General features: G+C 43.8%; 2 protein-coding genes across 4 annotated transcripts in view; one reads left to right on the top strand and one right to left on the bottom strand.

Annotated features, from left to right (window-relative positions):
• The window catches only part of LOC110288391 (uncharacterized), a 125,033-nt gene that overhangs the window by 69,188 nt on the left and 28,008 nt on the right, over positions 1 to 27,837 (top strand). The gene's annotated exons all lie outside the window — the stretch shown is intronic.
• On the bottom strand, positions 3,651 to 4,007 carry LOC147004055 (large ribosomal subunit protein P1-like). 3 transcript variants are annotated; one of them, XM_085838611.1, is made up of 2 exons: positions 3,921 to 3,995; positions 3,651 to 3,848 (listed from the first exon to the last, which is right to left on the bottom strand). In XM_085838611.1, exons 1-2 carry the CDS (start codon positions 3,993 to 3,995, stop codon positions 3,651 to 3,653), a joined length of 273 nt encoding a protein of 90 aa, XP_085694737.1. The 3 variants fall into 3 exon arrangements, with proteins under 3 accessions (XP_085694737.1, XP_085694736.1, XP_085694738.1); XM_085838610.1 differs by having other exon boundaries at positions 3,651 to 3,754; positions 3,821 to 3,995; XM_085838612.1 differs by having other exon boundaries at positions 3,651 to 4,007.

The raw sequence follows: 27,837 nt of genomic DNA on the forward strand, positions 1-27,837 counted from the left end.
AGGACTGATAGCCTAACCCTTGTAATGAATGTGATGACTGAGTAATGGGCCAAGCTTTTGGCCACCAGTGGGAGGAGATGATACTTTTATCTGCTCCTGTATCCAAAATCCCTTTAAATTGTTTCCCTTCTATAACTAACTCTAGGGATGGCCTGGAGTCAAGAGGCATTATTAAATAAGCAGAATCATTTCCAGTAGAGCCAATCCCTCTAGCAGCTTGAGGGACACCAGAGGAGGGGGAGTAGCCATGTAGGCTTGGCAAGATTATTAGCTGAGCTATTCTATCCTCTTGTGAGATAGAAAAAACACCCTGAGGGCAGGAACAAAGAACTTGAAGTTCCCCCTCATAATCTTGATTTACGACTCCAGGGTGAACAGTGAGGCCTTGTAAAGTAAGGGAGGCCCGGCCCAGTATTAGGCCGACACTTCCGGATGGCAGAGGCCCTTTGTAGTCAGTGGGAACGGGCTGCACCCCCATTTGGGGCATCATCATGAATTGGGTGGTGGAATGGAGATCCACTCCTGCTGAGACTTCTGCAGCTCTGTGGACCGTAGTGTCAGTCTGTTATGAGCTGGGGTCCCATATGTTTTGGGGCCCTGAGACCTGGGGCCCAGAAACTCGTTTTTTGAATTGTCTTCACTTCTTTCTGCCTGGGGAGGTCCAGACTGAATAAGTCTGCCTCTGATGTCTTTAAGTGAGCGACACTCACTGGCTCGATGATAACCTTTCCCACACCTAGTACACGGTCCTAGCACTTCCCTTTTTGCGAGGGCCTGGCAGTCCCTTCTTATATGCCCAGGTTTGCCACAGTTATAGCAGACCTTGTGATTACTTGTATTTGAACGCCTTTGGCTCTGCAGGATGGCAGCTGCTAACCCTGCATTAGTTAAGGGGCCTCCAACCTCACGACATACCCTTAACCAGTCCTGCAGTCCTTTACTCTTTCTGGGTGTAATTGCTGCTCTGCATTCTTGTGTGGCTTGCTCATAAATCAACTGTTCCACTAAAGGCATTGCCTGTTCAGGGTCTCCAAAGATTCTGCCTGCTGCCTCTGTCATCCTAGCTACAAAGTCTGAGAATGGCTCCTGGGGATTTTGTATAATTTTTGTCAAGTATCCTCCAGCCTCTCCCTTTTTGGAAAGTGCTTTCCACACCTTAATGGCAGCAGCGGAGATTTGAGTGTATGCTCCCCAATCATAATTTGTCTGATTATTAACATACTGCCCTTGTCCTGTTAACAATTCAAATGTCCAATTTCTCTGATCGCCTTCAGCAGTGGCATTGACTTTGGCCTGCACCTGAGAAGTATCCCAAGCTTTTGTCCCCGCCGGCAAGAACACACTCAGGACAACCAGGGCAAAGCTTTATTGCTTACTTCTCAGGAAGACCCCGACCCCAGAAAATGGAGTCCCTTATATAGCGCTCAGCCATGACGTTTCAGCACCTGATGTGGCGTGACAGCTCCTGATTCGTTGCTCGCCCATCACCCCACTATTACACCCCGAGAATGGGCAGTGACTAGGATTGAGTTCATTCTCGCACTTGCGCACAGGCTTGTTTACTAGTTAGTCACAGCAGAGGCCAGCGCCATCTTATAATGGCGATTGCTTGCGGCATGCGCACGGCTCTCCACAGCGATTGCTGGCGGCATGGCTCTCCACAGAGAAGCATCATACCACAACGCTTTCCACTCCATATATTGCCCCATATTAGGGAGTGCAGCCTTCACTGTTGTCTGCCAGTCTCCTGGAGTCATGGCCAAGGTTATAAATCTTTCAATCTGAGATATGGTAAAATTGGCACTAACTCTGTAATTACGTACAGACTCAGCAAGTTCTTTTATCTGAATATACTCCACAGGCGTGTACGCGCCCTCCCTCAGCAACTTCAAAGACAGGAAATGCCTGATATAGTTTTTTCTTTTCCTCCCTAGAGAGGAAAGAATCAGAATAAAATTTCTCCACATAAGGTGGAGGAGCATTGAGACCAGAAGGCCTAGAGGTGGCCTGCTCTGTGTCCCCAGTAACTTTTAGTTTTTTCTCTGATTTCTTCACTCGCCTTTCATCTGGATGGTATCTTTCTTCTTCATAGTGAGCTGCCTCATATTCTAACTCCTCTTCCTCAGAGGGGCTAAGCTCATCTGTTTTTAAACTATCAAGCCTCAAAGCCTCTAGTTCCTTTACCGGATAAAGGCTTTTCTTTCTCTGAACTTTTTCCTTTTCCTTTTCCTCTCCCTGGGGATTTATCCCCAAATCTTTCACTTCCTCGGACCCAAGGTCTTTGGAAGGGCCTTGCTTCTTATGTGCACTTTTCCTTTTTTGAGCTCTTTACCTTTGACCCCGCTCTGTTTCCGGCATACTGTCTTGTAATTCTTCTAATATCCCCTGTCCTGTTATTATAACTGGGCGACGTCTCTCATCCTCCAGGCATGATTTCACCAGTTTCCATAATGCCATGGTCCCTACCTTTAATTTCCCATTCTGTTGTTCCTTAACTAAGTCTCCCCTTAATTTCTCCCAAGAGGTAAGAGTTAACGACCCTGAACACGCGTACCAAGGTGCCACGTGATCAACTTCCTTGATGAATGTTTCTAAGGTTTTTGTAGAAACTTTTATTTCACGTTGCTTTAAGACAGACTGCAGCGCTGTGATCACAGAATGTGAAGTTCCCATACTGCTCCTTTATCTACAGGAGAGGCTTAAGTATGGGACAGGCACCGCGGCTTATATACGTCCGTCTGACCGTGCCTAGTAGCAGTCAAAATTCAGCACCACCTCTGGTGAGTGCAGGATAAAACCAGGATGAATAGGGTTAACACAGCCAACACGAAAACAAAACCTTTCACTACTGCCTTCCAGTTAAGGGGAGGGATTAAAGGGATTAAAGCCAGACATGTCTCTCTGAGCTTACCTTTCTCCACTACAGTTCAGGTCCTTTCTCTGCTTGGTCCGAGGGTCCCTCTCTGGCGCTGCGTGGTGGTGAGGCATTCCTGGGATTTCAGCACCAATTGTCCTGCACTATTGTTTTTTGCCCGCAAAAAACATGCACAGAACAAAAGACCTTTCCGTAGTTAACCTTTATTTCATAATGATGAGGTAGACAAAAAAGGCTCAGAAACGTGTGTGGCTTAAATACCCCATGGTGTGACGTGTCTAAATACCACTGGCAGCTTTATCCACGATCTCATATGCCCCGGGGATGGGCTAGTGACTTTGGCGGGCTTTAGGTCCCTGCACATTCGCACAACATAGCTTGATCTAAACAAAGAGATCGGTTTGGCACAATGGAGGTTTAGCGCCATTTAGTGATGGCAAATGTTATCACGGCTTCCCACAACAAAAGTCAATCCTTCCTCCAGAGTGGGATCATAATATTTGAATAGATTGTTAACCCTTATCAGACTCTTTTGTTCAGAATCAATAATCTTGTGTGACTGGATGTAAGTGTTTTACCTAAGAATATTAGCAAATCTTTATAGACATATATTCCCCTCACTATGCATTTTTTTCAGATGCTCAATACTACAGTAATATGCAAAATATCTAACAGGTTCTTTATACACTAAAGTTTGTACCCTTGTGTAAAGATATCAGGGGGTACAATTCAGGTACAGGTTTAGCTCTGTATTGGACATGTTAACAAAAGCAGTTTAGTCAAAAAGACCAAAGCCCATGTCATCTTCGGATTCCTTGTACTCTTCCTTCTTTGCTTCCACTTTCCTCTCCACAGCAGAGGCGGCAGCAGTGGATGGAGCAGGACCAGCAGAAGGTGCAGCTCCAGGAGTTGGAGCGGGCCCACCAGCCCCGACATTGCAGATGAGGCTACCAATGTTGACATTGGCCAGAGCCTTTGCAAACAAGCCAGGCCAGAAAGGTTCAACGCTGACACCAGCTGCTTTAATGAGGGCATTGAACTTAACTCCCGTGACCATCACCTCATTGTCATGCAGGATGAGGGCTGAGTAGATACAGGCGAGCTCAGAGACTGATGCCATGTTGTGGACTGTTGGCACGGTGCTAGTCACCGGATGAAGTGAGGGCCTTACCCCAACGCGGCATTAACAAACTGAACACATTAACAGGGTTTCTCTGTAGACATCTCAATGGCTATCTTAGGAAGCTGACAGTGACCTATGGGGACCTGTGCTGCCCATGCCCATGTATGCTTCACCCGTGCAGTGCCTTCCTGGCTGCATTAAATCACCAGTGCTGTGGACTGGACTCAGTCAGCCCCTCAACTCGCAGGGGCCCCTCAACTCGCAGGGGCCCCTCAACTCTCAGGAGAATCAAGGTCCTGGGACCCAGGCATGAAGGAGTTGGCAGGGTGAAAAACAGATGCTAACATAAGAGAGCGTTGATCTGAATGGAATTTCTCAAAGCAAGCATCAGACTTATGATACAGAAGAAAATAAAGAAGTTAGGTAACACATCACCCAAGGTATGTTGAGGTTACTTGATGCTTAATGACACAAAACAGAAGAATGCATACATAAAGACTGACAGGAACTAGGCAATGTAACAACTGAGACAAAGTCATATCTATCTAAGGTCAGTTATATTCCTAAAAGCCAGGTGTGAGGTCGTTATGTTCCCAGGACAAGTACTTTCTTGTCCAAGTCATAGTTCTAATTCTGATTTATTGTTTAGTCAGCCACCAGCCAGCTCTTAGTAAATACCTAACTATGTTATGCTTCTGGGCTAGTGAAAGTATGTGCTAGGGAGTTCTGCTCTAGGTAACCTTCTCATGAATAATGCAATACTCTAGTTCCTCCTTAAACCACATCCTGACCTACTTCCTAAACCATTGTAAATTCCTGTATATATGAATGACTGGGCTGTTATTCTAAGTGATTTTTGTCAGGGACTTTCGTCTATTAAGTAATGTAGTCTGCCATATATAAGTATAATAAGAATTCTAAATTACTTTGCTAAGTTTGCCCTGAGATTTCTAACTCTATATAGTAGATAGTAATGCTTGATTTCTTTCACTATCTCTTTTTCAATACTGGAGGCAATTCCTCTTAATCGGCTACATTCTTATGAAATTCCAAGCCCAGGGCCTGCTCAAGGGCTGGCTAGGACATTGGTGAAGGCTAGGAAGCAAAGTTCAAGCTAATTTAGGTATTTGACAAATCGTTCCTTGGAGGCACTGATAATAAAGCAATACTGAAAGAAAGCACACAGGCCCATTCACCTACTAACACAAGGACAAGTTTGGAACATTCATGCTATGGGATACCAAGGCTCCAGGAAACTAAGTTTCCATGAAACTGTTTGCCTCAGGACTTTTGGGTCTGCCACAGAGACTTTACTGGAGTGGCTATGGCACACCAGCATCTAGATCTGTTAGGCTTTGAAAGAAAGGCTTTCCACATTCCCTCTTCTGCCTCACCAGCCATGACTTCTGAACTTATAAATTTGACCATAAGCTACTTGTGAAGTAAAGATGTTTAATTGAACAGAAGAATGTGGGCTGGCAATGACTTGGAAGTTAAGAGCGGGGGTGGGGTGCTGGGGAGATAGCTCAGCAGTTAAGAGTGTTGACTGCTCTTCCAGAGATCCTGAGTTTAATTCCCAGCAACCACATGGTGGCTCACAACCATCTGTAATGGGATCCGATGCCCTTTTCTGGTGTGTCTGAAGAGAGCTACAATGTACTCATATACATAAATACAAAATTAAAAAAAAAAAGTTAAGACCACTGGCCTGCTCTTGCAGAAGACTCAAAATTGATTCCAAGCATCAACATGGTGGCTCCCAAGCATCTGCAGGGACCTGATACCCTCTCCTAACGACTGAGGGCACCAGACACCAAATGGTGTTCATATATGCAGATAGGCAAAATGTTCACACTTGAAAATAGACCAGAGAAAGAGATTTGAAAGCAGCCAGAAACATAATAATAAAACTAATAATAATAAATCTTGAAATATGTAAGAATAAAGGCTGAGAGGGGAGTCATTGCTTCAGGCTCATCTATGAAGGGGGATACCTGCAGCAGATAACCTCAACAAACTCCCTGGCACATTTTCTTACATCGCACCAAGAAAACAATCCAGACTTGGCCATGTGTCCCCTAAGAGTTTGACATTGGGCATCAGGGACAGAATGCTCAATACCACAAATGTGTCTGCTTCAGAGCTCTGTCAAGTGAGCTCGGTCAGTGCTTACCTACACACACATCCCATGAGGGATGGGAACACAAACCAGACTGTTCTCAACTTTCAGATGTCACCTCTTGGAGAACTGCAGCCAGAGAGCCTGGTTCAACGGCAACATACTTAGTAAAGCTTGTGGTCTTAGACAAACTCATCTGTCCTTCTGCATCCATGTATGTAGTACTGGTGTTTCCCAAGCACTGAATTAGCCAGGGCACTAGGGAGAGAAGTGGACAAGATCACCATTCCTCACAGCAGGCAGCTGACATGTTCTGAACTAGTTTCCCCACCAGGGATGTTATGGTGAGACCAGAAGCCAAGGACAGGTGGCCATAAAGAGCCCAGGACAAGTTGGGACACTGTCAGTTCACTGAGAGTGAGCTACTGCCACCTCACAAGGCATCTCCAATCTTGTCACCACAGCAGACTCAGTACCATTGCAAAAACAACCTCAGAATATGTCTCCAGAATTAGACTTGCTCAACACAAAAATAATCTGAAGTGTGAGGGAATTGAATAACAACTTATGTAAGTAGATACATATTTCCCACAGAATATTAAATTTAAGGACATACAATAACATTTTTTAAAATTTTATTTATTTATTTATTTATTTATTTATTATTATTATTATTATTTTTTTTTTTTTGGTTTTTCGAGACAGGGTTTCTCTGTGTAGCCCTGGCTGTCCTGGCACTCACTTTGTAGACCAGGCTGGCCCTGAACTCAGAAATTCGCCTGCCTCTGCCTCCCGAGTGCTGGGATTAAAGGCGTGCGCCACCACGCCCGGCATACATTAACATTTTTAAAAATTGCATTTATTGTTGGGTATAGTGGCTAATGTCTTTAATTCCAGCCTGCAAGAGGCAGAGGCAGGTGGATTTCTGAGTTTGAGGCCGGTCTGGTCTATAGAGTTCTAGGACAACCAGAGCTAAGTCGTAAGACCCTGTCTTGAAAAAAAGTCAAAACGAAACAAACCTAAACTGAATTTTTAAAAATCTATTTGTGGAGGGGGGACACAGCTTACAGGAGGCCATTTTTCCTTCCTCCAGGGATCAGGGATCCAGCTGGGGAGTAGGTGCCTTTACCCACCAAACCATCTTGCTGGGTCAGGAAAACATATTTTTAAACATGCTACATATAATTCCAGTGTTTACTTGGAAACAGCAGACATTCCATACAAGACTCTGAACCAAGCACTGCTTTACTCCTTTGGATGATGTTTTTATTTTGTTTTTATTTTAATTTTTATTACTCAGGGTGGGGCTTGGGGTGTAGCTTGCAACCCACAGCCTTATGCATGGTAGACAGGTGCTCTACCACTGAGCAACATCCCCAGTCTTCAGGAGTAAACTTAAGCTCTTCAACTCATAGACAAACAAATATGCCCAAGCCTTAGGAAGGGCATTGAAATTCTTGTGTTTACAGATGATGACACTGAGGAGTAAATCTGGCCGTGGGGGTGCACGCCTTTAATCCTAGTGCTCATGTGGCAGGTGAATCTCTGAGTTCAAGGCAAGCCTGGTCTACAGAGTGAGTGCTGGGACAGTCAGGGCTACACAGGGTTTTTGAAACCCTGTCTCAAAAAAGAAAATGAAAAAACTTCTTTATTTTTATTTATGTGTGATGTTTCTTTGCACATATATCAGTGTACCATATGCGTGCCTGGTACTCACAGAGGCTGAAAGAGAGCATCAGATCCCTGGAAACTGCAGTTATAGTTGGTGGTCATGAGACACTATGTGTGTACCTGAGAACAAACTTTTGTCCCCTGAAGAGCAGCCAGTGCTCTTTTTTTTTTTTTTTTCAAAAGAGGTCGTATTTTAATTGTAATGTTTTTTTTTGGTATTTATTTCATTTACATTTCCAATGCTATCCCAAAAGTCCCCCACGCGCTCCCCTACCCACTCCCCCACCCACCCACTCCCACTTCTTGGCCCTGGCGTTCCCCTGTACTGAGGCAGATAAAGTTTGCATGACCAATGGGCCTCTCTTTCCACTGATGGCCGACTAGGCCATCTTCTGATTCATATGCAGCTAGAGACACGAGCTCCGAGGGGGTACTGGTTAGTTCATATTGTTGTTCCACTTACAGGATTGCAGATCCCTTTAGCTCCTTGGGTACTTTCTCTAGCTCCTCCACTGGGGGCCCTGTGATTCATCTAATAGCTTACTGTGAGCAACCACTTCTGTGTTTGCTAGGCCCCAGCATAGTCTCACAAGAGACAGCTATATCTGGGTTCTTTCAGCAAAATCTTGCTAGTGTATCCATCCCATAATCAGCTTCCAAACGCTGACACCATTGCATACACCAGCCAGTGCTCTTAACCACCAAGGCATCACTCCAGTTCCTGGTTCCTCTCTTTAAAATGGGGCTAGCAGAAAGCTTCCTTACTTTGAGTGGTGGGGAATTAAATACAAATTTTTATTTCTAAAGCATTTGGAAAAGTACCTGGCGTCTCTTCTTGATGCTCAGGAGCAAATGCATTATTAGCTGTGAGGTGGGTTCTGAGCACCACAGACTGCACACACCTAGTGCTTTGTAAATCAAGGCTGGGGGCAGTGATCCCAGAATCCTGGACCAGTCATTTTTGGCCTCCTCGTGTTTTAAGAGAGGGTCTCATGTAGCTCAGGCTGGTTTTCCTCAAACTGACTATGTTACAGAGGATGAGCCTGACTGTTTAATCCCTCTGCTTCCACCTCACAAATGCTGAAGGGACTAAAAGCGTGACATGGCTCTGAGCTCTGAACACAAGGTTTGTGGTGACAGACTAGCACATTCCCAGCCTGAGTTACTACTCTCCTTTTAAGGGTTTGTTCTTAATTTATTCAAAACATTTTATTTTTATGTACACGGGTGTTTTTGCCTACATGTGTGTTTGTGCCCCACCGCATGCATGCCTGGTGCCCACAGAGGTCAGAAGAGGGCATTGTACTTCCTAGAACTAGAGTTTCAGTTCTGATCTACCCTATGTGTCCTGGGAGTTGAACCCTGGTCCTCCACAAGGGCAGCAGTGTGTTTTTAATTACTGAGCTATCTCCCCAAGCCTCTAAATCACTTCTTAAAATGCAGGAATGTATATAAACCCACTGGCAGCATATCCTTGGCAATCTCACTAAAACTGTGATGTAGCTCTAAATGTCACACAGGAGGAGCAATGATAAATACTTACAAAAAAAAAAAAGTCTGGAGCTGGACACTTAGAGCTAGCTTCAAAGCAAAAGGTACTCTTCTGGCTTCTGCAGCTACCTGCACTTGTGTGTGTGTGTGTGTGGCATGCATACTGTGTATGCATGTTCGTATGTGTGTGGCATATGTGTGTGCACTTTCATGTGTATGTGCAGTGTGTACAGTGTATGTATGCATGTGTATTAGCAGTGTGGTGTGCATGTGTGCATGTATGTTTCTGTGTGTATGTATATTATGCGCAGGTTGTGTGTCTGTATGCGTACACACGTGTATGTGCCCCTGTGTGTATAACAAAGGTAACAAAAATAAATCTTTTTAAACAATAAGTTGGGCTGGAGATATGGCTCAGTGGGTGGGAGCTCTGACAGTTCTTCAAGAGGTTCTGAATTCAAGTCCCAGCAACCGCATGGTGGCTCATAACCATCTGTAATGGGACCTGATATCTTCTTATGGTGTATCTGAAGAGAGTGACAGTATACACACATACATAAAATAAATAAATCTTTAAAAAACTGAGTCAACATAAATCCTATCTCAAAACTAAAAAGTTGTTTTGGGCTGGGGAATGGCTCTATTGGTAAAGAGGCTGGCAAAACCTAACTGCCTGAGGTTCAGATTCCCAGAACCTACATAAAAGGCTGAACCCAGGCTGGAGGGATGGCCCAAGGGTTAAGAGCACCTGTTGCTCCTGCAGAGAACCTGGGTGGACTCTCTGCACTCACATGACTTCAGAACAGGGGATCTGATGGTCTCTTCTGACCTCCTAACACACCTGCACACGTACAGGTAAAACACATTCATAAACTTTAAAAACCAAAAGAAAAAAATTAAAGAAAAATTTAAAACCTGGACACAGCCACACGCATGTGTGTGTTTTATCCCAGTGTTTACTTTCACTCTGGGACTGAGAAAGCACAGCCTTCCAGCAGTCAGGGCAGATCTGTATGGCAAACACCACTAAATTTCAGTGATGTAGGAAAATCACCACATGATCAAAATCTATGACACTCTCCTAAAGGGATTTTCTCTGCAAAGACATAGGGTGCAAGTTTATAAAATAACTCATATCAAACTTTTAATAACTTTATTAAGAAGGCTGAGGCAAGAGGATAACAAGTGTGATGCCAGCTAGCATTAACATAGCAAAAACTTTTACTTAAAAAACAAGGGTCTGCCTGATATAGCTGTCTCTTGTGAGACTAAGCTGGGGCCTAGCAAACACAGAAGTGGATGCTCACAGTCAGCTATTGGATGGATCACAGGGCCCCCAATGGAGAAGCTAGAGAAAGTATCCAAGGAGCTAAAGAGATCTGCAACCCTGTAGGTGCAACAATATTATGAACTAACCAATACCCTAGAGCTCATGACTCCTGCTGCATATGTACCAAAAGATGGCCTAATCAGCCATCACTGGAAAGAGAGGCCCATTGGACACACAAACTTTATATGCCCCAGTACAGGGGAACACCAGGGCCAAAAAATGGGAATGGGTGGGTAGGGAAGTAGGGGGGAGGGTATGGGGGACTTTTGGGATAGCATTGGAAATGTAATTGAGGAAAATACATAATAATAATAAAAAAAAAAACCAAGGGTCTGAGGATATGACTCTGGTTAGAGCACTGGATGATTTCCCAGAGGACCTGGGTTTGGTTCCTACTACCCACAAGGTCATGCACAGTTCCAGGGAATCTGGTGCCCTCTTCTTGTCTATGTGGGTACTGCATGCACATGGTGCACAGGCACATGCAGGCAAAACACCCATACACACAAAAAGGAAAATAAAAAGTAAATTCATTAAATTGGGCATGGTGGTACATGCCTGTAAAAATAAACAAATACAAATTGACAATGTGTTCAGCAATGTATACTTCTTACATAACGCAACACCATACAAGATTTTAAACCACAGAATGAAAGACTTGGAGAGACAGCACAATGTTTAAGAGCACTCGCTGCCTTTGCAAAGGACCTGGGTTTGAACTCCCAGTATCCACACAGCTCTGGCTCCAAGGGATATGATGCTCTCTTCTGAGCTCTGTGGACATCAGATATTCACATGGTGCACATATGCAAAATAAAACTATAGAAAAAGATTCAGCTGAATAAAATTTAGAGATTTTAAAAAAAGTAAATCTAGGCCAAAAGTTATTGCCCCACAAAGACTGCTCAATGTTTCTAAAGTCTGTGCAGGTGAACGGAAGAACTAAGAGTTGCCGGAGTGATGTGAAACAGGCATTTGAATACCCGGACGTAAGTGAACAGGCAGATCCCGGGTCCCCAAGCCCACCACCCCTCTCTGTCCTGAGCAGTGTTCATGTAGTCTATGTGTGCTCAGTCTGTGCTGTGTGTGTCTAGACAGTATCTGCCTATCCACACAAGGCAGAGCACATAATGATGCAATTAGGTTAAGCATTTCTCCCTTTGACCAACAACATGGCTTACTGTCAGCTACCTCAACTACTACAAGAAGAACATGTGGTGCCTGGAGCCACAACAGCTCTAGGCTACCAGAACACTTCCTGAGAGGTTCAGTCATCCAGTCAGACTTAAGTTGTTTCCTGTCCAGGCCAGGCTTGTGGACAGTGCAGAGCTTGGTCTGAGTATCTGCAAACCACAGCAGTGAAACTTTATCCAGTGCGATGGTGTGTGTGTGGTGGTGGTGGTGGGAGGTCCACCAGCACCATGTTATCATTCTCGGTGACTATCCCTTGGTAGGTGGGCTCGGAACATGGCTTGTGCTTGTTAACTGCATTGGGAGAAAAAGGGAAAAAACAGTAAGATTCAGATCGCTGCTTCAGCATTCTGCTGCCTTTGAAGATGATCATGTGTTATCTGGCTTCTGCACAAGTGCACACACTTACAGGAAAGCAAAGCCAGGCACATAAATCGAGGAGAGCAAAGAGACTGATCATCTGAAAAGGGCAAACTGTGGTTTGATTATGGGAGTGAATCATGTAAAATCTAACCCAGATCATGAAGACAGAAATTGACTCCTTCCCTCCACAAGAGACTCCTAGGACATGAGCTCTGACAGAGTGGCCTCAGGAGGGTCATCATTCGCACCCTTAGTCCCCAAAGCTGCAGCATGGGATGCCTGTGGGCATTGACAGAATCTGGTCAAGCTCACAGCAGCAAGGGCCGGTCTTCATCAAAGGGTTCATGGAACAGAAGGCACCTCAACTATGGAATGGGAGATGGACAACTCACTCACTGCTGAGACCCCAGTATATTTTATATGAACCACACTAGGAAGGAAGCTGGGACAACTCAGGGGATTAACCCGAGGCAAACTGCTCACAAACAATGAAGACTCAGACACATCTCACCATGCTCTAGTTTTAGGGTTCTCTCTGTCTCTCTCTGTCTCTCTCTGTCTGTCTCTGTCTCTTTCTCTGTCTCTCTCTCTCTCCCTAAGGTAAAAATCCTAGTCTGGCTTCAAATTTAACTTTTCTGCTTCTGCCTCCCAAACTGCTGGGATCACAGCTGCACATCACTGAATCCCACTCCAATCATTCATTTTACAAGGCAAACTATTAATTTGGCTTGAAACTAATAGCAACATTTGATACAAACTTGTATCGATGCTTTGTTTTGATAATAAAATTACAAGTATAATAAAATAAAATTGAATTTTATTCCAACATTTGAGTCCACAAGACTCTTAGTTTTAACATGATATCACCTTGTTTTTTCCAGAACCACAGAGATATAAAAATAGTAAGCATAGTGAAGTGTGGGGCACCTGCACTGTCCTAATACAGAATGGGTAAGCTCACTGTAACAGAGAGGCTACAGCTGAAAATGGTTAACAAATTTCAGAGGAGAAAATAACGTTATGGCGATTCATTTCACCACCATTCTGGGAATCCAATTTTGTAATTCACAATTTCTCAATTTTTCCTTTAAGTTGGAAGTATAAGGAGACATATCGCCATTTCCAGAGGCTGAACTTTTCAATAATTAATGAATGATGTTTTTAATATTTCATCACATTCAGTTTACATTATTCTCTTAGTCAGGGTTTCTATTCCTGCACAAACATTATGACCAAGAAGCAGTTGGGGAGGAAAGGGTTTATTCAGCTTAAATTCCCACATTGATGTTCATCACTGAAAGAAGTCAGGACTGGAACTCAAGCAGGTCAGGGAGCAGGAGCTGATGCAGAGGCCATGGAGGGATGTTCTTTACTGGCTTACTCAGCCTGCTCTCATAGAACCAAGACTACCAGCCCAGAGATGGTCCCACCCACAAGGGGCCTGAAACCCTTGATCACTAATTGAGACAATGCCCCACAACTGGATCTCATGGAGACATTTCCTCAACTGAAGCTCCTTTCTCTGTGATAACTCCAGCTGTGTCAAGTTGACACCAAACTAGCCAGTACAATTATGAAACATTTATAGAAACAAGTGACTGATATTTCTGTAACCATCCTCTCTCCAACCACCAGAAGATTATGGGCTGAAAGTCAAGGACCCCATTGGTCATCTCAAAGCCCTAGGGCCTCACTCCACTGCATGCCAGAACATCAAAGCCAGCTACATTCCTAACAGCAAACCTAGCAATCACACCTGTTAGAGTGTGGGTTTTCTGGGTTTACTCTCAGGCAAAAATGATCTTTGTGACTACAGTTCTTTTTTTTTTTTTTGTACTTTTTTTTAGATTTATTTATTTATTATATGTAAGTACACTGTAGCTGTCTTCAGACACTCCAGAAGACAGAGTCAGTCAGATTTCGGATGGTTGTGAGCCACCATGTGGTTGCTGGGATTTGAACTCAGGACCCTTGGAAGAGCAGTCAGTGCTTTTACCTGCTGAGCCATCTCACCAGCCCGTGACTACAGTTCTTAATGACTAGAAACCTGAATTTAGAATCTAGGAATGCCAGGCGGCAGTGGTGCATGCCTTAATCCCAATAGTTGTAGCCTGGTCTACAGAGCAAGTTCACTCAAGAAAACCTTGTCTCAGAAAAAAAAAAAAAAAATCAGTAAGAACAGTGAACCTCAGGGTTAACTTCAAATAAGAAAGTTTATCCCAGCACATCCTAATTTTGTGAGCTAAAGAAGGCTGCCCAAGTCTTCTTCTGCCCAAGTCACATGACCAAGAGATTCTGCCAGGTTATTTTCAGGTCCACTATGTGCCACAGAGCCCCTGACACCAATCACTCAGGACATGTCTTCCTTCTTCTTTCCCTTTATACCTTTTATGTGTAGGAATCCATCGGCTGAAATAAAGACATTGACAATGCTTCCTGTATCAGAATACCTATGCTGACCATTCTGTAAGTTTCAACCATCTTTAATGCATTTTGACTATAAGTGAACCTATAAAATCCAAGACAAACTGAATCTTGGTCCATCAAAAGGCTCTGCAATCCTGGGATACTGCCACCAGGGGGCAGCAGGTGCTTGTGTGTGCATGCTTGATATTATGCTTTGATTAAAAAATAACCTCTAGCCCACCCCCTGGCTCCTAAAGGAGTATCAGCAGCCCCAGTTGAGATGCTAAGGGTGGAAAAGTACCAGTGAATATGTTCTAAATTCCTATTTAGGCATAGCGTCACATGCCCACAGTCTTCTGCAAACTCAGGAGGCAGAGGCAAGAGGATCACAAGTTTCAGGGCAGCAAGGACTTTGAAGCAAGTCTAGTCAAAAACAAGTGAGTACATGTAAGGTCTCTAGCTGACTCTTTATTGCCCAAAATACACTGGAACAGGGCAGGGGCTGGAGAGTCAGCTCAGTGGTTAGGAGCATTTGCTGTTCTTGCAGAGGACCTAGGTTTAGTTAGTTCTCAGCACCCACATGGTGGCTCATCCTCTGCGTGGGCACCAGGCACACACATGGTGTGCAGAATGCATGCAGGCAGCACACACACAAACAAACACACACACACAAACACACACAAATATATAAATCCAAAAACAAAGCTGAACACTAAAACAGGTTGGTACTGTTTGGAGAGCGAGTATCCCCTTAAGGTCTGGATGCTCTAACTTGCTCATCAGCCTGTGGTATCATTGGGAGGTGGCAAAACCTTCAGGAGTTGGGACTGGATGGTAATTTGGGGGTGTGTTCTCGAACAGAATGGTGGCCCCACTCCCTCTGTGTCCTCACTGTTTCCTCTCTGTTTTCCAACCCGTGTGTGAGGGGGGGTCACTTCAGATATGCTGCTGATGTATCAGTTATTTACAGTAAGGTTCATAACAAACAGTAAAATTACAGTTATGAGGGAGCAACTGAAGTTTTATGGCTGTAAGTCACCAAACCATGAGGAACTGTATTAAAGGGTGACAGCATTAAGAAGATTGAAAACCACAGCCCTAGAAGGTCAACAGCCTCCAGGACAGGCCCTAGGCAGTGATATAATCAGCAAGGCTCAGAAAGAAGAGCCAATGGACGGCAGACCGCAACTCTGAACCTATATGCCAGTGCACCTTTCCTCATTTAGGGTGATTTTCTCACACACTTTTCACAGCAACAGAAACCTGACAGAAGTGGGGCTGGAGAGATGGCTTAGCAGTTAAGAGCACTGATTGCTCTTCCAAATGTACTGAGTTCAAATCCCAGCAACCACATGATGGCTCACAACCGTCCATAATGAGATCTGCCTCTCTCTTCTCAAGTGTCTGAAGACAGCTACGGTGTACTTACATATAATGAATAAATAAATCTTTTTAAAAATTAAAAAAAAAAATAAAGAAAGCTGACAGAAGGATGTCTGCAGAGATCCAAACTGGAAAGGCCCACTCTTGGGGCTGGAGATGGCTCAGCCATAAAGTTCAAATATTGCTTTTGCAGAGGACCCAAGTTTGATTTGAAGCATTTTCTGTCCCAACACATACCCACATACAAACACACACAGAGACATAGTTTAAAATAATAAAAAACAAACCTTTATAAAGAAGAGACATTCTCAGGGCAACACAGTTTAGTAGATAGAAGCACTTGCTGCCAAGCCTGACAGCCTGAGTCTCACCCCAGGAACCCACAGTGGAAGAGGGGACCAACCCCAGCCAGCTATCCTTTGACCTTCACATTCACACTGGGGTGCGTACTCCCATACACTTGCACACACACACACCAATAATAACCTTAAGTATAAAATGTAAAAATAAAAAAGACACTGGGCTGGAGAGATAGCTCAGCAGTTAAGAGCACTGACTGCTCTTCCAGAGCTCCTGATGTCAATTCCATTATCTGTAATGGGGTACGATGCCCTCTTCTGGAGTGTCTGAAGACCGCAACAGTGTACTCATACATATAAAAATAAATAATTTTTTTTAAAAAAAAATAAAAAGTAAGAAAAAATTAAAAGACACACTTTCAGGCTTAATACTGTCTTTATGTATAAATTCTGTCCAGTTCAGACCTTGTGATCCTCCTAGCCAGCTGAGTGTCAAAAGTCCTTAACTTCTCATAGCTGTGTGTCACAGGCAATTTTCCACCTCCTGTGCAGAAGGAAAGCTACTAGGTTCTGGGCTCTCAGAACACCCGGGTAGAACCCAAACATCAACTCCAAATGCACTCCAATCTATGTGAGCTCTGCTCATCTGTGCCTATGCCACCAGTGTGGTAGTGAGCCTGCACCCAGTGAGGGCTACTTCACAGTGAGGACCAACACACACAGGCAGCTGCCAACACAAATGTGACCACTCTAATGCCAAGGTCAAGCAGAGCAAAGCAAGATCTCTCTCTCTAGAGAAGCACTTGCTGTGGGTTTGTGGCTAGCCTGATCTGATCATGAGCTCCAGGCCAGCCAGAATGGCACAGTGAATGCTGGGATTAAAGGCAAATACTGCCACGCCAGAACTAAAACATTAGAAAGAGCAGGAGGTCAGAAGAAGCAGGTGCCTTGGGGTAGGAATGGATGGGGTAGTGACAGCATTCTGCTCAGCCTGGTGGTACTGCATGGATAGGAGTGCACAGGAAAGGGTGCCAGCTCTTTATCTTATTTTTCTTTCTGTAGTTTGGTACTCAGGGTCTCATGGATGCTAGGCAGTGCTGGGAGTGAGTGATGCGGTGGTTACTGAGGTAACCACTATAGACCTGAGGGCCGGCAGCCCTAAGACACACATGAATAAAAAAATAAACATCAAGAAGACTTAAGCCAAGTGGTTCTCATGATGATATTTTAAATCCATGTATTTATGCATGGCTCATGTAATACTTTTTAAATAAACAAATGTAGAGATTGTTGGTAATGTCACCTGAGATCTCTAATACTGGAAGGAGGGAGATAGCTCAGTAGGTAATGCCACTGCTGTACAAGTGAAAGACCCACAACGTGAGGACTCCCCCACGTTCTGACTCAGGATAGGCGACACCCCAAATCACTCATGAGAAACGTTTTTGATGCAAACTGCAAGAGGTTTATTAGAAAGACAAAACCTGCAAACACCTGGCAAAAACTGCAAACACTTGGCAGCCTGGAACAATGGGGCAAGTTCTACTCCCTGCCATTAGTGAGGCCTATTTTGGACACAGTTCTAGGGGCTTAAATAATTTTTCACTCTCTCTCAGGATCTTTCAATCCCCACTCTTTCTAGTAAATAGTTCTAATCTTAGAACTAGACACAATTTTCTAACACACATGGAAAAGCAGAAGCATAATACAAGATAAGGGCCTTTCCACCGAATCTCAAGGTTTTCTGTGCGGTGGTGTCTAATGTAGACCAAATCTCTAACTTGGAAGCAGTGTGGGGCTTTCAGGTCTCCTTTCAGAGCAGCATTTACAATTAGCTCCTAGCAGGACTTCTCAAGCCACACTAGACTTCTAACTATAGGTGCAGGGCTCCAAAGACCAGTTGGTACTGTCTGTTTTTTCTCTTTCACCAAATTATCCCCAGATAGTCGGAGAGTACTGCTTTTTCAAACCCGTTCTCTCATGTGTAAATCATCTCTAGTCAGGGATTAAAGCACCTATGAGAATTACCTTTGCTTCTCTAGATTTTCACATAGCTCTAAACATATACACAAAACAGCCGGGCGTGGTGGCGCACGCCTTTAATCCCAGCACTTGGGAGGCAGAGGCAGGCAGATTTCTGAGTTCGAGGCTAGCCTGGTCTACAAAGTGAGTTCCAGGACAGCCAGGGCTATATAGAGAAACCCTGTCTCAAAAAACAAACAAACAAACAAAAAACCAAAACACACACACACACACACACACACACACACACACAAACATAAAACAGAAACCAACAGATCTAGACACACACGACCCTTTTGCGTCCTCCACAAGCAGACCAGCTTCAACAACAGAACTCGGTCCCTCTGACCGATCTCTGGAAACTACCAGACATCCCTGGCTCTCCCCACCTCCCAGGGCATCCCCCAGGGTGGCAGCCTGTGGTCCTCCTAGCAAGTTTGCTGAACACAGTCCTCCGGTCCTTAAGGCCTGAGAGGACAGCTGCAAACAGAAAGCACGCGTTTCAGAAAACACCATCATCTACAAACACAAAGGCATCTTTTTCCACTTCCACTGGGACAACCAAAACCAGAGAAATGACCCAGAGGGTCTCTGAATCACATGGGTGGTTCACGACAAGAGGGTTACAATATCACTACCGACCAACAGATGGGACGAAGGTCCCAACATATGGTACAAAGGTCCCTACAGATGGGCCCTACAGATGGGCCCTACAGATGGGACAAAGGTCCCTATAGATGGGACAAAGGTCTCTACATATGCGGCATCCCCCAGGTCAATTTTTAAACCAAACTCAGGTGGATCCAAAATCAGGCTGATTAGTATAAACTCAGGCAGTGCTGTGATACAGAAACAAAAGACGATACACAAACAAACCAACACAAAAAGCACAGAAAACAGAAAACAAACACTCAGAACAGAGACACCGACCAGTACGAACACATTCCAGAGGGGATCCCCATATCTCCAAGTCTATTCTCCGGTGTGAGGGATGGTCGTGTTTCCCAGCCCATGCACCAAATGAAAGACCCACAACATGAGGACCCCCCCATTCTGACTCAGGATAGGCGACACCCCAAATCATTCACGGGAAATGATCTTGATGCAAACTGCAAGAGGTTTATTAGAAAGGCAAAAACTGCAAATGCCTGGAATCCTGGAACAATGGGGCAAGTTCTACTCCCTGTCATTAGTGAGGCTTATTTTGGACACAGGTCTAGGGGCTTAAATAATTTTTCACTCTCTCTCTCTCAGGATCTTTCACAAGCACAAGGATCTGAGGAAAATAGCTATGTATGGTGGGGTGCACCTGCTTCCCCCTCACCCCAGTACACTGGGAATCCATGGAGATTATTGACCAACTAACTGAACTGTCTCCAGATTCAGAGAAGGACCCTGTCACATAAGGAGGAGAGTGATAGGGAAAGGCATCTGACATCAGCATCTGGCCTCCCTCAGCCACACATAGCTGCCCATGTGCACATGCTACACACAGAGGTGGGAGATCTCAAGTGCTCAAGTGAGTGTATTGCAGATGATGGCCATGGGGTTGATCACTGAGGATATTGAGAATAATGCCAGACATGGGCATTATTCATTATCTCTAGGATAAAGCCTACATGATCTAAGTATTAACATGAGAAGCTCATGGAAGTCTAAGGCTCACCTAATAACCCTGCATAGATCATGAGAGGGTTTAGAGACTTTATAGGGACTAAACTTAGCATAAGCCCAGTCTGGAGTCCAGACGCCTGGGGCATGGTCTGTGCCAGACAAACACATCACCAGTCTTGGACAGGTTGATGTAACTTTTCATGACCCACCTTTACAATGATTTTGCTCTCCTTTAAAAATAAGATTAATTTCAACGAGATGTTTACATTATGTGGAATCCATTCATTAAGGGAGAAGAGGCAAGTTCATGGCAGGAGGTGGTGGGAAGGAGACCTGACTCTCAGGGAAGCTTCCAGACTCCCAACTTTCACTACTCTGCTTGGTAAAAGAAAAAGATTCCCCCAAAAATTCATCCAAATTTGCCTGGATCTGAGTTTTAACATACAGATAAGTTTGTTTAAACAGACATGAAGGCCACTCAAGGGAAATGAATGGCTTATTTCCTTCTCCAGTGCCATGAAGTCATCACTGCTACTGGGTGACTCCCAGGGAGAGGTGAACAATGTCTAGACAGCCCACAGAGAGTTCCACCACATACCAAAGACACCATCCCACCCAGGTAAGACTCAGTGGATCAGGGAGTGTGTGGGGTTACTTGGCAGAGCACAGTGACTTAAAAGATGCTTCAGCATAGAAAACCCCACCCCAGGGCAAGTGAGGATTCCTAAAGGCTACATGCCTGGAGCTTTCTTCTGGACTTGCAGGAGGCTCAGCACAGCATGAAGGCTAATTCTGATTGTCTAGTTGGTTGTATCTGAAATTAACTATGAGACAAATCTCTGTGTCGGTCTATACAGGTGTTTCTACGGTGGATGAGGATTCCCAGAGGAGACAGAAGTTCAAGGAAAGTACACTGCTATTTGTTTGCCTACCTTCATTCCTTGCTGGTAAGTGTGCCTATCTCATTTCTTTGAGAATCCCAGTTTCTTCAGCCTTTCAATATGGGCTGAAGCCCAGAGACTCTCCAGGAGTGCCCAAGGCCTTCAACACCATATTGGAACTGCTAAGGCATCCAGCATCATGGATAGAGGAACCACTGGGTCCATATCATGGAAGTCAATGCAACCTGTCTTCCTTATCATATGTATTCTGTCTCAGATCCTCTCCTAAAGAACCCTGACTAACACATGTGTTATTGTGTGAACTCCTGGAGGGCAGGTGTTCCTGTCTCTGTCTCCCATGTAGGGAGTGGTTATGACTGGCTAGAACCTCCATCTCTGAACTTCTTTGATGCTCCCTTATGGAGCAACAAATGCCACTATCCTTGAATCAGACAAGACAGTATGACATGACAGAGTAGGCAGCTGCCCTTTAAGATGCAATTTCAGCTACTGCAGAAGGAACACAAGTCCACTTCCCACAGCTCCCATACCTACACCTCCCACACCAAAACCTCCCACAACTTCTACTCCTATATCTCCCATGTCTTTACCTCCCACACCTTGGTGACCTCCTACAGTCACTTTGGTTCCAGAGCAAGAGGTCTAGTTCCATTTGCAAATCTGACCTGCTTGCTGAGGTGCTCTCCACCTTACTGTCCCCAGACTGGAAATGCTGGTGACAGCTGCTCTAACTCACTCTCTGTAATATGAGAAGGTGGTACACAGAGTCCCTGCTCCTTGCCTACAACCTCCTCCTCCTCCTCCCTTCCTCTTCCTCCTCTTTTTCCTTCTCCTCTCCTACCTCCTCCTCCCCATGTTTCTCCATCCTCCTTTTAACCTAAAAGAGGTGGATGACTTACAAAGGACAAATGAGTCAGAGATAGGGAAGCAGAAAAAGAGAACAATTTTACTAAGTTATTATTCAGAGATGCTTTCTGAGACAGAGAACAAGAGCAACCCCACAATTCACACAGCAGATGCCTGGGCAGGAGATCTGTGGTGTCAGCCAACAGCCATTGCATAAGCAAGTAGGCCAGGAGACTCAGGCTACCAGCTAGCCACTACAGAGGAAGGAGACTGCTGTGTATGCACAAAAAAGGGGCATTTAGCGCAGAGGTTAGAGAGGACACTGAGGTGGGATGGAAGCATGACCTCATGTGAGAGGATGGAGCCCTAAAACTCTGCATCCCAGCTGTGGCTCTGCAAGGCGAGTGCATCCTAGATGGGTGGATATAAGATTGGGAGAGCATGTGAGATTTTTTTTCTGCTTATATTTTTATTTCATACTTTAAACTTTACTATCATAATTTTGATCTATAGGTTATCGATGAATATTAAGTTGTGATTTTAATCTCCTTGAGGACAAGTTGTTCTTCATGTACATACAAATTCTTTGCAGAGTCCTGTAAATATACAAACAGAGCTTCTCCCAGAAAAACATCAGTCATTTTTATTATCCAGTTATTAGGTCTTTATATTATTAGGGGCTAGAAAAGTTAAAAAAATGGACTTATTTATTGTTCTATAAAGTATTATAAGGAGATCAATAATTATAATTTTACTTTGTAATTTATATGTCTATATCTCTTAAGGTTTGATGAGCTCATTCTACAATAACCTGTCCCTGTGAATTATACGGTATGTCAGTGGGATATGAGAAACTGAGTCAAACACCAATTTTAATATGACTTTTAAGTTTAAACAAGGATATATACAGGAGCTGAGCATGGTGGCACACACCTTTAATCCCAGCACTCGAGAGGCAGAGGCAGGCGGATTTCTGAGTTTGAGGCCAGCCTGGTCTACAAAGTGAGTTCCAGGGCAGCCAGGGCTCTACAGAGAAACCCTGTCTCGAGAAACCAAAAAAACAAAAACAAAAACAAAAACAAAAACAAAACAACAACAACAACAACAAAAAACCATACAGGAATAAGAGCAAACTTTCCAAAGACGGGACATGTATAACTTTTGTCTGTTTTAAATCACAAGGATATAGGCTCATCAGGGGTTAAATACTAAAAGCTAACAGCTTTGCAGGAATGCAGGAGTAGTTTCTCTGAGAAAAATGGTGATTTGTAATGCAAGATCTTGCTAAGTTACCTTCATAGGAAAAGCAACAAGCTTTTGTTAAGAAATTAAACTAATCCTTACCTTCGTGTATATGATCAGAAAGCATAGAATAAACTTGAACATATCCAGTAGAGAAAAGACAATTTCTAAACTGAAGCAAGACTTCTAATTCTGAAAGTTGGGGTTCTGAAAATTGTAAAATATCTGTTCCACAGTTTTTAAGAGGGGTATTCAAGGGTATTGAGAGTATTCAAGTGATGCTTGAATTAATTTTATACTTGCTAGAATATTTTTCTAAATAACCTCTTAGACCCTTGGCAGAATCTGTAGTTTGTACACAGGCATTTTCTTTGCTAAAGCCTCAATAAAGCTCCTAGAACTCAAATTCTCCCATGTTTCCTAACTCCCCTGTTTCTCTGATTGCTACTTAATTTTCCTTTTAACAGGGAACTGAATAGATATTCCAAGAGAGCTTTGTAGATATTAGTCATAGGAGGGACCATTGCAGATTTCACTGAATTAGAAAATGTAGGTTATAAAGCACCACCAAATGGCTGTAAATATACCATTTACTGAGTATCATTACAGTCTCCATTAATTTTACACTGAGGTATATGCAGGCTTTGTTGTAAATACACCATTCAGAATGTGTCTTCATAGGCTTAGTTATTAATGTTACACCTTAGGTTTGTGTAGTGGCTATTCCTGGTTGTCAGCTTGACCATATTTGGAATGAACGACAATCCAGATTGGAAGGCTCACCAGTGACCCTTATCTGGAGGCTTGGAGATAGAAGTTTAAGATTAAATCTCCGAGTTCAAGGTCATCTGGGATTAAAGGTGTGGTGGAACAGACCTTTAAACTGGACTACACCTTTCATCTGGGGTTAAAGGTGTGGTGGAACATACCTTTAATCTGGGCTACAACTTCTGCTGGAGATAATATGAGAACATTGGAAGAAGGGAGTCTTGCTCTTGCTCCCTTGCCTGCTTGCCTTGTGGGACTGAGTAACTGCTAGATCCTTGGACTTCCATTCACAGCTACTACTGAACCATTGCTGGGAATTGTACTGCAGACTGTAAGTCACCAATAAATTCCTTTACTATATAGAGACTATCCATAAGTTCTGTGACTCTAGAGAACCCTAACTAATACAGTTTGAATGGAAAACAAAGACAAGATTGCTGCACAGTATGGCTGAGGAGAAGATATATTGTTGGTTCTGTTAAACCAGAGAATCTACAGAGAAAAAACAATTGCACCATGTGGGCAAGCTTTATTAAATATCACATCCTGACTAAGAGATGGACTTTGGTCACATGCTACAGGGGGTTGTATAGGCTATGAGGATTTATTATTTTCTTAAGACTTGTAACCTGCAGCATTCCAAAAAGATACCTGGCCAGGCGTGATGGCACACACCTTTAATCCCAGCACTTGGGAGTCAGAGGCAGGCAGATTTCTGAGTTTGAGGCCAGCCTGGTCTACAGAGTGAGTTCCAGGACAGCCAGGACTATACAAAGAAACCCTGTCTCGAAAAAAAAAAAAAAAAAAGAAGATACCTGTTTCTTGGGCTGGTGTTGCTTAGAGGTTAGTTTTTGGTGTTTCAGTTTGAAGGAGAAAGCAGTCAGAGTTCTCTGGTTGGGGCCAGACTGAACCAAACCATGAGATGTGGGTGAGGGGTATTGAGGATGAAAAGGGAGGATAGAAGGACTGGCCAAAGGAGAATCAGGAGCCAAGAAAGCACCTAGCCAACAATGTCTACATTGATATGTTAATAGGCACCCCAGTTATCCATTCCTCCTGAATTTTTTTGAATCCTTCCAAAATTAAACCCAGCTGTTCAGGCTCAAACTCCTCTCTAATGATGGAATTCAAATTGGCTTCTCAGCTTTGATTTCCATCTCTCTGCTTGGTCTCATAAGATCTCTGGCAATATGTTCCAAACTTCTATTGACTTATCATTCTCTGGGTTGTTCTGTTTTCACCTATGTCTAGCTTGTCCCCTCTTCTACCTGTCTCTGTAATACTCTCCTGGGAAAACTGCCCCTTTCTCTGTACTGTTCTCCATGAAGTAATTTTCCTTTCCTCTGTCTTTTCTGGACAGTTGAGCATATCCAATTCTGTAAAATCTCTCTCTGATTTGTCACTATATCTGCCACTAAATTAAACATCACTTTCAAACTTGGGTGCTTCCTTTTCCAAACTAACTTGACATTCCTTGTGTACAAAGGGAATATCTATAATCCAGGCAGAAGGACTGAAGGCATGTGCTAAGGGCTGAGCCACACTAGATCATAATCGCTAGTTTCCCTATGTGATCAAATATCCTGCAACCAAGCTCTATTTTATTGTCAATACATTGGGCCCTTAGTGAGTGCCCATAAGGCTTAGGCCCCATGCTGCTACTAGCTCAGCCAGGCATATTCTTGGGTTTAAAATGAGCTATGTCATTCTTCATGTGTGAGGTCCTCACGGAAAGCCTTATTTGATCAGGCTAGACCTCAACTGGATGGTGTTTTTCATTTGCAAAGAGTTGACAATGAAGTGTGGAAAATTACTAACTGCCTATAGGAACATGAACTCTTCACCCTCGAGCCTCAGTCCCCTGCTGAATGACTGTACCCAGAACATTCTTAAGAAAAACATTTCCTGGAACAACCACAGAATGTTCCAACGCCCTCTGCAACCACAGAATGTTCCAACGCCCTCTGTGGAATGTTCCAACGCCCCAGGTGTGTTGCTTAGTGTAGCATATGACCTAACTGTTGAGCAAATTTATGGTTTTGGACTTCCCCTATTTCCTCCCCAATCCTCCCCCTCTTTTGTGTTTTTTGCCTTTATAAGCCTGTAGAGAGTTTGGGTCGGGGTCGAACTCCTCTACCACTGCGTGGTGTATGAGTCTCGACCTCAGCATGCTGGTCTGAGCTCTCATCCCATTTTGCTTCCAATAAACTTCCTCATGTGATGGCAGCAAGTTCGGTCTCAGTGCCTCACTGGGTGCGTGCTATTCCCGAGACTTGAGTGAGGGTCTCCCTTCGGGGGTCTTTCAACAACAGCATACTTTCGCTCTTGTGGCAGACTATGATTTTCTTAAGAGGAAAACTGGACCATTATGGCACAGCAGGCTTAATGTTGGGTGTGACCCTGTATTACCCCTTGAGCAGCTATTTAGAGGCCTGGTTTTTGATATGGTGATGGCCCTAGTGTCTGGATATAAATCAAGGCTGTCTCATTTGTTATTGGTTGGAGTCAAATTTTGTGACAATTCTGGTAAATCAATGTGTATTTCAGCATTCTAATTTCTACCAGCCCTGATTAGCATACTATTTATCTGTGTGGTGTTTTATAGGTAGTACTCCCTCTACTACATTCTACTTGCTGTCACTATTTGTTGAGCCCCATTTTGGCCCTGGTTTCAGCCCCTGCAGGACCAGGACCTCTCTCTTCTCCTTGGAACTGCTGACAAGGAGCCAGCAATTATTATCTAAGCATTTGTAAAACCTTTACAAATCAATTGTATTCTTGAACAACACACTTATTATTTGAGTGTTACCCAACTCATGAGATACTTTTTTGCAACCTCCACCAAATTATGTCCAAAAGGATCTTACTCCTAAATATACAATGCTAGGGTTCCAACTTGTAGAAGACAGTTAGAAATACCACGGCTCTCTAAATTTTGCATCCTACCAAGGAATTTTCTACAAAACCCATCTGCACCAAATGCTCTGTGCCTATGCCGCCCTGCAGAGCCTACCTTTGATTCCAGGGAATAACCAGATTAGACCAGAACAAAACAAAACATCTCTTAGGAGACCACATCCGGCTTCCACTTACCACCCAGACCCAGGGCAGACCCAATACACCAGCTCCAGCTCTTAAGCTGCCTACTGTGAGCAGTCACCCTGGGCTCAACATGTTGCTTGCTACTTCTGAACTTGTCTGAGCTCTACTCACTGCACTCAGTAGGCACTTCTGCTTCTTCCTCCTGAAATCAAAATAGAGAAGTTGTATATGTAATTCCAAAAATTACCTTGTATAGCTCAGATCCCCAGGAACCAGGTTAGTCCTGGGAATGTTGGGTTTTGTAGTTCTGTGGAAATAAGAAAGCCTAATGGGAAAATATGGTGACCTAATTCATTTTTCATATAAGCCCCTGGAATATGTGACTGGTCCCTTCTAACTGGAAATTCTCGGGAATTTTCCTGATGAGGTTCCATCTCTTGGTCTGTATTTGATTACTTTATATATGGCCCAAATTGGTCAAATTGGTTTTCTGGCAAAAATCAGGATTGACAGATAGGGACCCTTACCCATATATTTCTACCCTAAATTTGCTGTTCAAGCCAAATACTGGAGAAGTGACTTGAGCTGCCAGGTCCATGATTGTCCAGTGGACCATTTTTTCCCACCAGGCAGCTGAAGTGAGGTCCTTACAGAAGCAAGTAGTTTCTAATAGAAGCTAAGATAAGCAGTTAGCCACATGATGGCTCATAATCATCTGTACTGAGATCTGCTGCCCTTTTTCTGTCCATGCATTTGTAACTGCTGCAGTCAGAACATTGTATACATAAAAAATGTGTGAAATAATTAAAAAACAAAAAAATTAAAAGTGTTTGAACTGTTTATATGCCTGTGCCATCCTGTGTATGTGGCAGTGAGAGAAATACTCATTGGTGTCTATTGTCTGCCTATACTATGTGAGTTCTAGAGATGAAAACCATGGCATGTTTAGTTTCAAGTGAAATAATTTGGCCATATTTGGGTTAAAAAATTTTTATTTATGTGCTGGAGTGTGAGTATCCACATGCCACAGCCCAAGTGTCAATATAAGAGAAAAGTTTGAGTCGGGCGTGGTGGCGCACGCCTTTAATCCCAGCACTCTGGAGGCAGAGGCAGGCAGATTTCTGAGTTCAAGGCCAGCCTGGTCTACAAA

Source organism: Mus caroli, unplaced genomic scaffold (genome assembly GCF_978045245.1).
Source record: "Mus caroli unplaced genomic scaffold, Mus_caroli_1 scaffold_6, whole genome shotgun sequence".
In the NCBI taxonomy this organism is placed as follows: domain Eukaryota; kingdom Metazoa; phylum Chordata; class Mammalia; order Rodentia; family Muridae; genus Mus; species Mus caroli.

Bases quoted from the DNA above. Each gene is read 5' to 3' on its own strand.
- LOC147004055 (XM_085838612.1), bottom strand. From the start codon at position 3,995: ATGGCATCAGTCTCTGAGCTCGCCTGTATCTACTCAGCCCTCATCCTG.